The 13,621-nt window shown below is 39.7% G+C and overlaps 2 protein-coding genes across 10 annotated transcripts; one reads left to right on the forward strand and one right to left on the reverse strand.

The window, feature by feature from the left end:
- The first annotated feature begins 33 nt into the window (after positions 1-33).
- LOC135580773 (calcium-dependent mitochondrial ATP-magnesium/phosphate carrier protein 2-like) lies at positions 34-6,455 on the forward strand. Of its 8 annotated transcripts, XR_010498518.1 has the most exons (6): positions 36-1,389; positions 2,797-3,582; positions 3,678-3,768; positions 3,854-4,264; positions 5,165-5,412; positions 6,285-6,455. XR_010498518.1 is itself a non-coding variant. In XM_065162319.1 (5 exons), exons 1-5 carry the CDS (start codon positions 912-914, stop codon positions 4,044-4,046), a joined length of 1,437 nt encoding a protein of 478 aa, XP_065018391.1. In that variant the 5' UTR covers positions 34-911; the 3' UTR covers positions 4,047-4,263. The 8 variants fall into 8 exon arrangements, 6 of the variants coding, with proteins under 6 accessions (XP_065018391.1, XP_009415360.1, XP_065018390.1 ...); XM_065162319.1 differs by lacking the exons at positions 5,165-5,412; positions 6,285-6,455 and having other exon boundaries at positions 34-1,389; positions 2,797-3,405; positions 3,517-3,582; positions 3,854-4,263; XM_009417085.3 differs by lacking the exon at positions 5,165-5,412 and having other exon boundaries at positions 35-1,389; positions 3,854-3,977.
- Positions 6,456-7,199: 744 nt separating this feature from the next.
- Positions 7,200-13,280, reverse strand: LOC135644601 (peroxidase 25-like). 2 transcript variants are annotated; one of them, XM_065162321.1, is made up of 5 exons: positions 13,206-13,280; positions 8,687-9,930; positions 8,227-8,406; positions 7,940-8,102; positions 7,200-7,818 (listed from the first exon to the last, which is right to left on the reverse strand). In XM_065162321.1, the coding sequence occupies exons 2-5, from the start codon at positions 8,891-8,893 to the stop codon at positions 7,394-7,396; spliced, it is 975 nt and encodes a 324-aa protein (XP_065018393.1). In that variant the 5' UTR covers positions 8,894-9,930; positions 13,206-13,280; the 3' UTR covers positions 7,200-7,393. The 2 variants fall into 2 exon arrangements, with proteins under 2 accessions (XP_065018393.1, XP_065018392.1); XM_065162320.1 differs by lacking the exon at positions 13,206-13,280 and adding an exon at positions 10,079-13,056 and having other exon boundaries at positions 8,687-9,992.
- Between the last annotated feature and the right edge of the window lie 341 nt (positions 13,281-13,621).

A 13,621-nucleotide genomic window follows, 5' to 3' on the forward strand; every position in this document is an offset into this window, starting at 1 on the left:
CGAGCATGTCACCGTTCACCTATCCAATGTGGTCAGATCGAGAACATTCGAGTAGCGGAGTCGAGAGACTTCTCGTCCGATGCCCTACCCATCATCCCGACCCTTGCTGTCTTCGACTTCCAGGGTTCACATTACCAACGTCGCCATGCCCTACTGAGCTTGTCATCTGATGCATATGGCGTGGTACTTACCAAGGCACCCTAACAGGTAATTCGCGGTGCACCTCAACTCTGCGAGGGATCCATGGCTTTCGCCTTAAACTACTTCCAATAAATCAGTATTTCGAACGAAAAGGATTCACGTTCTCGATCGAAACCCCTATAAATGGAGAGGGAGCTACTGCTTCTTTGTAACAAACAATAGGGAGCAGAGGGCATCTTCTTCTTGCTCTTCCTCTTTATTCGATCCCCCAATCTATTCCACTCACCTCTTTCTTGTTCCGCTTCTGCCGAACGATCGACAACTTCTCTCACGTACTCCCATGGTTTCCCGGTCCTTGATGGCTCTGTTTCTGTGACTTTGCTCCCCAACCCCAATCTGTTACTGCTTCCCTCACTTCTCCCGTCAATTCCTTCACCGAGTTGGAGGGGTTTCCGATCCAACCTTTCTGCATTCTTTTGCACGAACAGAATTGGGGCATGCGTCTGATTCAAACATCTTTCCGTCTGTTTTCATCAATTTGTTGCTAATGCATCCCGTTGCACAAATAGAATTGCGTTATGTATTCTGATTCAGACATTTTTCCGTCCGTTCATATAGTTGTTTGGTGGTTACTTAGCCTCCTCCACATCGCCCGATCTCCGTAAGTAAGCCACCCATCCTCCTCCTCCTCAAATTGAGTTTCAGGATGCGCTCCGCCACCGTTATTGGGATCAGCCAGACCGATTGATCCCGCAAAGCGGTCGCGGCAGATGTCCGGCGCTACCAAAGCGGTAGAAGAGAGAATTCTCTTCCCGGCAAAGATGGAGGAGGCGGCGCCAGCGTCGGATGGCGAACAGTGGCGACGGCCAGGCGGTTGTAATCCTGTGAAGAAGCCGGGGCCAGTGTCCATGGACCACGTCCTCCTGGCCCTGCGCGAGACCAAGGAGGAGAGAGAGGTCCGGATCCGGAGTCTTTTCAACTTCTTCGATGCGGCCGGCGTCGGCCATCTCGACTACGTACAGATCGAGGCCGGCCTCTCCGCCCTTTGCATCCCCGCCGAGTACAAGTACGCCAGGGATCTACTGAAGGTGTGCGATGCCAACCGAGATGGTCGTGTTGACTACCAGGAGTTCCGGCGCTACTTGGACGACAAGGAGCTCGAGCTCTACCGCATCTTCCAGGCCATTGACGTCGAGCACAATGGTTGCATCTTGCCGGAGGAGCTCTGGGACGCACTCATTAAAGCAGGTAATTATCTAAATCTGTCGCTCTGCTATATACTTCTGATGCCCCCAAATAACAGAAAAATTCAGGGAGTGATGATTATGATGGGAAGCATATTATCTGTGTGACACCAGATTTCTGGATTCCCAGTTAGTCACATGAGATTGCACTGGCTTCGTTTTCCAATAGCGTTTCCATAGATGCACCATATCTTTGAGGGTCAGAGGTCACTGTTGGCATTCTGAATTTGATGATCATCATCTTTTAGATGTTTGCTAGGCATTTGGGTGCATCCATTTTAAGCATACACTCTGAACAAAAACTTTTGTAATTCTTTACTTTCCTTTTGCTTTCTGTCCTTGTCATTCTTAAACTGCTGTTTTTTATCATGATCTTTGCTACTTTTTGTCTTCTGTTCAACTTTGACTGATTTATATTGTTGTACTTTGGTCATCATAATCATTGTTTCCCGTGGTTGTCGTTGCACCTGAACAAATGTCACTATGTTATTGTCGGATGTGTTGGGATGAAACATCATTAAAATTGTGGTGCTGCATATTGGTCCAATGTAAATGCAGGTCAGGGAAGACAAGACAGTTGCCAGGCCTAAATCTTCAGGGTTCATGGTTTTGTTTCTTATTTATCTGAAACTTGTTCTCAGCTGAGATTTCATGATCTTATATGGATTAGATTTGAATTAAACCAAATATGTGTTGTTGCATTCTTATGTGAGCTCATTTGCAATTGTGGTTGATTTTGATTGCATATACTTCCTTGTAGGGTTTTCTGCATTGAGAAGTCGCAAGTTTGATTAGATGAGAATGAACATAGAATTTAACCATAAGCGTACCTGAATCCTTTCCTTTTCTCCAATTTAGAATTCTGCACTCCTAAAGCAAGAATTATCTTTCTGTGGGTGCATAGGTTGGGGCTTTTCTGTGTTCTGTTCATTTTTTGGGTAAGGGGGATGACATTCAAAGAGTGGGAGAGGTCTGGATAGTCTGCTTTGATATTCCATTGGAGTGTTAATTTTAAGAGAGAGGTTTAGAAAGCTTGATTTGATATTCATGAGCAGAATTCATTAGTTGACCAATCTGAACATGGTTATCACAGTTTTTGGGATCAGTGGGAGAGGTCTGGATAGTCTGCTTTTGTATTCCATTGGATTGTTAATTTTAAGAGCGAGGTTTAGAAAGCTTGCTTTGATATTCACGAGCAGAGTTCATTATTTTATCTATCTGAATGTGGCTATCCCAGTTTTTGGGATTAGTGGACACAAGTGTCTTGACAGTTAGAGGCATATGAGATCTTCTAGGAATATTTTTCATCTTTCCGTTTTCCTGTGAAAGTTCATATTTTTTGTATCACTTCTCAACTATACATTCAGCATCTTCTTTGCCTATGCAAGGCCTCTTAGTTTCTCTTATGCAGGGATTGAAATTGATGACGAGGAACTTGTCCGATTTGTGGAGCATGTGGATAAGGATAATAATGGGATAATAACTTTTGAGGAATGGAGAGATTTTCTTCTGCTTTACCCTCATGAAGCAACTATTGAAAACATTTATCAGTACTGGGAAAAAGTTTGTCTTGTGGATATTGGTGAACAGGCAGTTATTCCAGAAGGGATAAGTAAACATGTAAATGCAAGCAAATACTTGATTGCAGGAGGGTTAGCTGGGGCAGCTTCTCGTACAGTTACTGCTCCTCTCGATCGTCTTAAGGTAGTTTTGCAAGTACGAACAACACAAGCACGAATTATGCCGGCAATAAAAGACATTTGGAGAGACGGTCGTTTCTTGGGTTTTTTCAGAGGGAATGGCTTAAATGTAATGAAGGTTGCACCAGAAAGTGCAATAAAATTTTATACATTTGAAATGCTAAAAGATTTCATTGTCACAGCCAAAGGTGAAGAGAAGAGTGATATTGGGGCTTCTGGGCGACTGATTGCTGGTGGTTTAGCAGGTGCAGTGGCACAAACTGCTATATATCCACTTGATCTTGTGAAAACACGATTGCAAACTTATGCCTGTGAAGGTGGTAAGGTTCCCAACCTTGCTACTCTGACAAAAGATATCTGGGTTCATGAAGGACCTCGAGCCTTCTACAAAGGTCTCATCCCATCTCTTCTTGGAATTATTCCATATGCAGGAATAGATCTTAGCGCATATGAGACCTTGAAAGATATGTCTAGAACATATATTCTGAAGGACAGTGGTAAGCTCCTAAATAATCTTTGGTTTTTTCACAGATCTCTCGTGTTTTTTTAGCTCAGTCTGACCTAATACTCTGAAATGCTGACTTTCATCTAGAACCGGGTCCACTTGTGCAACTAGGGTGTGGAACTATCTCAGGAGCTCTTGGAGCAACATGTGTCTATCCTTTGCAGGTTATTAGAACAAGGTAGTTGATGATTACAGTGTTATAGTAGTTAACTCACGTTTATTTTTGACTTTGATTAATGATTAAATCTACTATTTACTTGCAGAATGCAAGCCCAGCACACCAATTCATCTTCTGCATATAATGGAATGTCTGATGTGTTCTGGAAAACCCTTCGAAATGAAGGTTTTTCGGGATTCTACAAAGGGATAATTCCAAATCTGCTCAAAGTAATGCCATCTGCTAGTATTACTTATCTTGTTTATGAGACCATGAAAAAGAGTCTATATCTTGATTAGACAACTATTTGGTTTTGCTTCATTTCCACCATAATTGACATGACTGACTATAAAGTACATGATGATGATGAAGAGGAGAAGATTACAGATTTGAGTAGGTGATACGATTGTTTCAATTGTATCATGGTATTTTTCTTCACATATGAAGTGAAGGTTGTCTGAACAACTCTTTTTACACTTCTCTTTGGAGATAATAATAAATGAGTTAGCTTTTTCAGGTACAGTTCCTTTCTATGAAGATTACTTTAAATCTTACAAAAGTGATTATAATACTTGTCATTCAATGTTGCTTATCTGAAATTTTATCTTTCTGTTGATTTCTAAATGCGGGCCTCTGAGTTTACTAAAGAGATTATTTCTATGGCCATGACTTAGCAATCTTGGAAATTATAAATGTTGTAAATAGGTTGAAGGAAAGGATGGAAAAAGTGACAGTTTTTCGGGAAAACTGTTCTTTATTTCATGTGCTTACTAGTAAAACAACAATTTTAATTGTGCATTAACATGACAAAAGGCTGTGCATCTAATAGAATCAGTTTGGTGCTTTGCTTACTTTAAGTATTCTAAACGTATGATACAACCTAATATTTTTAGCATATTACAACATAACACTTATCCGTCACACACACGGATACAACATAACATGACAATGTGGATTTGAGTTTCCTTGAGCATGAAAATGATTGTTGCACAAATATGTAACTTCATATTGTTTTCTATTTAATTTATTTCTCTAGTTTTGCTGAAATTTACAAAGGAAATATATCTCCTGAGGTGGGATGAATAGATTCAATTGTTTGGAACCCTTTCTCTCTTGATTGATCTAGTCTTCAATACGGTCCTCCGATCTTTCTTCACCTGATTGAATCATTGTATACCACTTTATATATATATATATATATATATATATATATATATATATATATATATATATATATATATATATATGTATATGTATATCATACAATTAGGTCCTTTACAATTGTTCTGGGGTCAGAGTGTCTTTAATGAGAACTTTGTATCCATTTCTTCTATCAGAATTTCTTTTGGGTCTTCTGCTCTCACAGCATCTTCTTTTTCTTTTACATCTTTGGCTTATTAGTATCTCACTTTTACAGGAATGATGAGTTCTTAACATTTTCGTGATCAAATATATTAGAGATTTTAAAGAAGATGATTCATTGCAGTCTTGGAGGCACTTTGTTTGATGGTCTTGCTCTGATGTGATCTCATCATCCAAAGGTTTTATGATAATATGGAGTTCAAATCTTGACAATCTTGCGACTGACTTCTGATCGAAAAATGGAAAACTATTGCTGAATCATTTTCTAATAGTAACAAACAGATCTATGACATTATATGAGAGGTTCGTTGCTGAAAAGTTAATATTACATCAGAAAAATAATCCCATCTCAAGATGTTAGTTGTACCTAGTTGAAAGTCATTATTTATCTATGAAGACTAACTGTTCACCAATTAGAATCTTGGGTTTCCTTAATTAAGAAAGATGGGATAGAATAGATAAGTTAAATTCAGTTATTTTTGCCAAAGAGTCAAATGACATGGCCATTGAGCACAGCCATCTGTAAGCATCCAGTCTTCTGTTTGTTGTCTAAATTGGTTCTTCTTGCCTAAGCATTCTGATAATATGTTGATGCTGGTAGTGGTCATTCTGATATTAGAATTTTAGCTTCTGTGTCTTTTGTTCACCATGTATTACTCTAATAGTGTTCATCAAATTCACTTTCTGTTTTGTTCCAGTAGGAAGCTTATCCATCAGTGCCCTTTTGTGGACTTTGTCCTTGATGCCTAATGCAATTTGTTCAACTAATATTGGTGGCAAACTGCATGCACAATTGCCTGAATTTTTCAACCTCTCTTCTCTATTTTAATTTATGCCTTTGCTAGTCTTCTCGGGTGTCCACATATCACCTCCAGAGTGAGTACCAAAAGGTCTCACAATCATGATTCAAGAAAGCTTTCATGAGAGTAGCTTCAAGTTCAAAGGAATTTAACTCTGAAATTTAGATCTATTTTTGGAGTTAAAATATCATTCAACCATGGCTCCTTGCCACCGTGAAGTTGGATTCAAGTACATGCTGAGATCAACATTTACAACCGAAGGACTATGAAACTTTGCCATCAGTCTTTTGTACTCAATTTTATCCTTGCTTGTTGCTGATGCACTGAAATTCTGTATTTTAGCTGTTGATTACTTGGTTATTGTTTTTATTGCAGTGCAGTGCTCACTAGCTTGTAGAACATAACCCAAGAAGGAAACTGGTTGTGCTAGGTGACGTAGCTTCCAAGAGTATATTTATTATTTAACACTGATGTTGTATTATTCATACATAGCAAGTATAATGTCAGGAGGTTAAATTCATGACCATCTAAGTTGGTTTCACTGTATCTTTCTGTCTACAAGTATCAGCCTCGTTCCTTTTTCCTGGTCACTTTCATGAGGAGTGAATTTTCTCGAATTCTCTTGCGTGAGATTCTGGGATTTTGGTCCAAGGAGAAACAAATGGTTAGAAACAAATGGTTTGATCAAATAATGTCTAAATTTTGGCTGTTTGGTGATTGATGCCTTGTTTCCAGGCGTGATGGGAATATTTTTAAGAGTGGTAAACCGGCATCTAAAGGTACGTCTTCTCATTTGCTAGGACTGCCTCGACTAAGCAGATTATTTTGTTTCTTACGTCGGGATCTCCAGACGAAATATGGGAATATATAATAAATAGTGACTGCAATAGTTCTAAATTTATCTTTGATTGGTGGGATGCCATACTTGACCACCTAGTTATTTATTAGTAATTATTGATTACTTGGACACTATTATTATTATGATTTATATTGATTACTTGGACACTATTGTTATGATTTATATCATATACGGCTATGCGGAGACCACTAGAAAGGAATGAAGGTTTTCATTTCATACCCTTCAGTTTCATTAGGGTTTGGGCCGTTCTTCTTCTGGCATATCTACTGATTTTTCTTTTGCTTCCGATTCTCTTAAGAAATTGATCGACTCCATGTCTCTATGGGAGGACCATGATTTTTTAGGGGCCAAGCTTATCTTCATTTTCTCTTGAAACCCAACTTTTAAACCCGCTGGATCCAATTTTTAGGCATCCCTGTAGAATTCCTTCAGTAGGGGAAACTTTATTTATTATCGTTTTAATATAATACAAATTTATTGGTCAACATGTAATATGATACCCACCCAGTTCATATCCCACTCCAACGGGGACCAGTCTCCTCTTCACTATACTTTCTTCAGACATTTGAAAGCGGTCTCTGTTCAGTTCAGTGTATATATATATATATATATATGTGTACACTTGTCAATTGAATTTTGAGCATGTCGTTCTGATCTGTCCATCTGTCCCCGTTTTGACACCAACGCTGCTCAACTTGATCATGGCCTTAGAAAACTCATAGGCAAACCTCAGACCCAAGAGGCCGCGTAAGTTTCCGGCATAGTTGCCGACAATGTCGTGGGTTGCGTCATCTTCCCAGAGTCTCTGGTCCGACTCCAGCACTCCGTTGCCATCCCTCACGTTCTTAAAGTAGCTCGCGTCGAACTTAGTCATGCTGCCTTTGTCGAGGGCGACTCGGTTGGAAAAATCGCCATCATCATGGGGGCAGATCGTTTGAAGTTGTCCCAAGAAGGCTTGATTGATTGTAGGATCAGCGTTACCGGTGGCTGTGAAGTTGTAGAGCCGATACCGGACGAACACACAAGCCGTTTGACCAATGGTATGCGCTCCTGCACACGAGAAAGCAGAGGGATAATAACCAAGATCGGTAGGATCAAGAAGGATTTGTTCATCTCGGAAGCTCCATATTTGGTATGGAAACTTAGAGCTGTGAATGACAAGTGAGATTACCAACTAGCGTTACGAGATCATGATCCGTCAACCCTTTGTCAGCAAACTTTTGTCTCTGCACAGCTACGGAATCGGTCGGCGACGGTAAACTCGTGGCATCTGAAGCTGATGAAACCAGACCATCTCTTCTTCCCAACGGCACCGACCAGCTCGGTCCATCACTCTACAGTTTAGTTACATGGTATTAAAAACCAAGTCAAACATGGTAATATTAATTTATTTTTTTTCTGCAATTCAATCCAAGTATTGTTGCTGTAAATTATTTAGTTACTAGAGGACAAACGCACCAGATCCACAGCATCACGAGCAGCTAATGCAAGTACGTCGGCACAAGAGACGACTCCCGGGCACGTTGCCTCCAACTCCGATTTAGCATCGTCCACAACTTCGAATCCTCTCAACCCAAGGTTTTGCACCGCGCTTCGCTCCGCAGAAGCCCCGGAGATCAAAACTGATCCATCGCAACCCTTCAAGGCAAACAAAGTATGCCACGGATGAGCAGATGACTGCGACGATGGATGCATTCAAAGGCGGCTGTACCACGCCAAATCGTCTGACTACAAATTAACCTCTAGAATCGCATTACGGAACTTTTATTTAAGCTCAGTAAATTCAAGAAACAACAAGCAACCAAACATTAAACCATACGTACATATATAAGGTACGGATTTGTTAGCCGGTGCACAAAATTGATTTTATTATCAGAGTAAGAACAACTAAGAAAAAAAAGAAAGAAAGAAGGCAAACCTGCACAAAACAGTCGTGAAAGTGCAGTCTCAGCAAGCCTGCGGCGATGGTGGAGTCGCTGTTGAAGTACTTCTCGACAGTTGACCTCACGATTTCCTCCGCTCTGGGACAGGTGGAAGAATAGAACCCCTTCTGCAACCCACCTTGGGCTTGAACAGAAAATTCTATCAATAGAATTACAAAAGAAACAGTCAGCGCGGCGATCATTTTTGTCACCGCTACGATCTTCTATCACATGTATGAAGAAGGATCGGATCGATTGTCCGATGCCTATCCCAAGCGCCTTATATACATAATAGAGGAACCGTAGTAGGTTGGCATATTCTATCATTTATTTTCTCCTGGGGCTTCCCTAAGATAGTGGATAGAGCATTTCAGCCACATGTGGAATAGAGTAGGTTGGTTGGCCAATAAGACACATTCTAACAGTTTCAGTAATATGAAGTAAAAGACTTGCTTTTCCAAAACACAACTTGTTGTTGCACATGAACACACACAGAAGAAAGACAATAAGAAACAATGCATACCAGTGTGAAAGGTAGGAGAATCACCTCAGGTAGGAGAACCGGCGGTGGTCGGTGCTTTTGCTGGTGGATTTTGCTTCATACGCAACCACTATGATTTTTCCAATAAAAGACTACACTATGCACGTGACGTTGACGGTTTAAAGTGTTGTATTAAGAAAAAAAAATAGAAAAACCTAATAAATAGATCACTCGGAAAAGAGAAACAATCCATTAGTGGAACCCTCATACGATTCCACTATGCTTGTTCGAATAGAATCCCACCACCATGCACATAAATGCTTATGGTTCGAATGTTGCTCGTTCTATAATAACATAGTTGGTTTGGGTGCAGCACTAGACATTGAAACAATTGCTACAAATAGTTTCAAACTTACGATGGCAACTCTTCTTCGATTACAAAAAGTAAGATAAATAGAAAAACTGGGCATGCTGAGAGGGACACTCCCCTCTCCAAATACAACAAGATTTGGTGGACCTTACATTCTTGACAAGCTGGTTGGCTACCTCGTTTCCCTCCCTATCTTCTATATGGGAAATGACAAATACATCAAAACTTTGAAGAAGGCCCCAAATATCATGCATTACAATTGCCTAAAGCCCCCAAGGAGAGTTGGGTTCCTCTTCCATAGAATCTTCACCAAGATTTATCAATCAGTTTTGAGTCCATCACTAACCGTAGCAGCCTTACAGTACAAGATATCCGGCAGCTCCACCACCCTGCATGCATCAACAATAGCATTACCAGCGTCATCTCTTAGGACAAATCCCAATTCGCCTACCTGATCACACCCAACAGATCAATCACAGTTCAGTTTCACCCATCCATTTTGGGATTTAGACCACCTAACCTGCTGGCGATGTATACCTTCAATAATGCCATCATGTCTTTTGGCCTCGCCACTAGCCGAGATTAAAGCTACTACTTTCTGAAAAATAAAAAAAAAGGAAAGTTTTTCTGATTGAAAACAGCCTCATTTCTAGCCCTCCACAACCACCAAAGGGTAGTAGCAACAATAGACACAAACACTAATCCAGCGTTGTCACCCAACAACAACCCCTCTTTCGCCCAACATCAACCTCCGGCCAATCATTATAGGATATAAATCTCAGCTCAAGTTATTGTTCCACTGTCCTCCATAAATCAGCCGCAAAATTACAAAGGAAAAAGCTACGAGAGATAGATTCAGATTCCAACAAACAAAAAGGATACAAAGCAGCATTGCATACTACCAGGCGAGCAAGTCTATCAGACATAGGGAGGCGGCGGTGCAGAAGCTTCCAGCAAAAACCGTTGATTCTAGGCAATACTGGCAGCCTCCACAAACAACACCGCCAGCCCTCCTCCTGTCCAATAGACAAACCCACCTGGCAATGCAAATACTTGTAGGCAGATTTAGCAGAAATCACACCCTTCGCATCAGACTGCCAAAGTCAAAATTCATCAAGTGGCACAAGAGATACATCAATCTGGCAGATAACACTAGTCAAAACATTCCCAAATCAATAGTTCAACTTATCCACATTCTAGCATCTATCTATCAATAGATCAGAAACCATACAAGTATCATGCAATTCGAAAACATCACAAAGTGATGGTGTATAACAAAAAGGAGTATTCAGAATTCATAGATTGATAAAAGCACTAATAGAAGATCCACTACTCACGAATTTAGGAAAACCATTCCATAATTTCTCAAGGCCCGTAAAAAAACCTCAAGCTCTAGCTATCCTTACGGAATAGTGAATATTCCAAGGATCAATGTCGCCATATTTAGTCCTACCCACATCGATTCAAAGACCATTAGACCTATTCAAATACTATAGAATCCTCCTACCCTGCAAAGCAGACTTCATGATATTCAAATCTTTAATATCCAAACCACCGTCATCCTTAGGCAATATAACCTTATCCCAAACAATGAGATGCAAACCACATAAACCAGTATTCTTACCCCACAAAAAATTTCTAATAGACTTCATACCCCATCTCGAATAGAATTAGGCATCAAAGTAATACTGATTGTGTGTGACAGAATAGAATTGAGAACAAAATTAATTAACATAAGCTGACTAGCTTGTGAAAGGAGATTTACCTACCAAGACCCAATTTTGTCAATAATCGATTGAAAAACACAATTAAGATCCGACTTGCTAACTCTCTTAGGTGCAATCAACGCTCTAAGACACTTCAAAGGAAACTGGCCCTCTCTATACAACATATTACAAATCTCACGCCTCACCCCCCTAATAGTTTTCCTAGGGAAAAAAATTTCAGATTTAAAGACATTGATTTTCTGATTAGTGAGAGACTCATAAACATGGAAGATGTGTCTATTAGAATCACAAGACCGTTCGTTTGCCCAAAAGCAAAGTAAGATATCATTCACATATATTAAGTGGCATACTTTAAATTCTCTCTTAAAACAGAAAAGAGTGATCAACTTTTTATCACAAGAATCATTCAATAAATAAGTCAAAATTTGAGTCACAATGATATAAAAATAAAGGGAAAGAGGATCACCTTGTTTGATACCCCTCTCCCTCTTGAAATATTGAAAAGATAAACCATTAATAAGACAAGCAAAGGAAGGGGTTGAAATGACAAAAAAAGTCGCGGACCTAAGGCATCCTCAATTTCACCAAGATAGTTTTTATTCCAAAAGGACAAAAACCCTCTCAGCCTACCTAAATTACCCGAAATGACCTGCATCGGACCCCACTACAAGAATCAACATTCCAAACATGTTGAACGTCACGAACCTTATTGTACTCAACCCAAAAACAATGAAATTTAAAAATTCTACATGAATGCATGCGTTGAGAGGTAATAGATAATAAAATAGGACAATGGTCAGAGTTAGCTCTAGGCAAGTGCTTAACAACAGAGCTATCAAACACATTTAACCAATTGGAGTTTGCATAAACCAGATCAAGACAAACCCAGATCCTAGGACTACCTTGGCGATATAACACCAGGTGTACTTCGGACCCATAAAACCAAGATTATAAAGGCCAACATTAGAGAGAAATTGATTATAAGATCTAATAGAGGAACAATACGAAAAATTTCGACCACCAAGTTTGTTATCAGCACAAGATAAATAATTAAAGTCGCAGAGAACCAACCACAGAATCTTATGTAAATCAATAAAGCCTACCTTCTAATAAAAAAAATATACTGGGCGACCACATACATCAAAACCTAAAAGGACGGGTACCAAGAACATAATGAAATGTCAAACAAAGAGGAAAATAAACTATACCATATTCTAAAGAGAAGATTATCTACTAGTCCTACCACACTATATAGCTTTCCTTTCCTCCAGAAAACAAGGGCAAAAAAGAAATAAGCAATTAGGAAAATATTTTATAACAAAATGAAAACATGTGAGATTAAAATTAATGGTGTCAAAAGGATGATCAGCATACCCAATAACTAACATGTCACCTGGAATCAGAGAATATAAAAAATAACCTACTCTATCAAGATTTTCCACATCAATTGCCAAGATCGCATACAATAACCTACTATATCAAGATTTTCAACCGGAGAGGGAGAATGGGTGTCGTGGAAGGGGGAGGAGCTGCGACGAAGGGGGAGAAGGAGGATGGTGTCGGGGAAGGGGAGGAGCTGCGAAGAGGGTGGGTGGAGTCGAGGGTGTTGCCACGTACCACGAGGCGGGGGGCTGCAACGAACGAGGGGAAGAGAGAGGAGGGAGAAGAAGGGAGGGGGAGGATGATGTCGAGGAAGGAGGGGACTGCGACGAAAGGTGGAAGAGGGAGGAGGGATCCGGGAAGGGGGGGAACTGCGACGGCGAAGGATGTACAAAATTTGGATTAAAAAAGAAAAGAGCGTAAAATTTGTTTCGAACCCTCAATCAATCCCTTAATAAGCTATCGCAATCGAATAAACATTTTAGATATAAAAAGGTTTATTGACTGAAACTTTGGAACTTCACAATTTCGTTAAGTTAATAGTCTGATGTACTTACGACATCTACTGGAACAAATTCTTCGATCCCCCTCCTGAGCAACAAAATAATTTGGGATGCTGGCTTTTATCTGTTACTTTCCCTCGTTGTCAAATCCATTTATTTATTTATTTATTTATTTATGTTTTTCCCCTTGAAATTTAATTGACAGCTCTCAATGATCATCCATCTAAGCACATATAAATAAGGACTTGGTTTATTAATTAAACCGATGACGGAAGTTAAGCTGCAAAAAGAACTCAAAAAGCGATCTTAATCAAACCACAAGGATCTTTCTTATAATGGGTGATTACTAGTCTTTGGTTGCAGGATCGCCTATAACAACTGAGATGAACTCCTTAACATGCCCTAGTTATTTCAGATACATTACTACAATTGATATCAAATCAAGTGTCCAATATTTGATCAGACTGACT

Source organism: Musa acuminata, chromosome BXJ3-8 (genome assembly GCF_036884655.1).
Source record: "Musa acuminata AAA Group cultivar baxijiao chromosome BXJ3-8, Cavendish_Baxijiao_AAA, whole genome shotgun sequence".
Classification (NCBI taxonomy): Eukaryota; Viridiplantae; Streptophyta; class Magnoliopsida; order Zingiberales; family Musaceae; genus Musa; species Musa acuminata.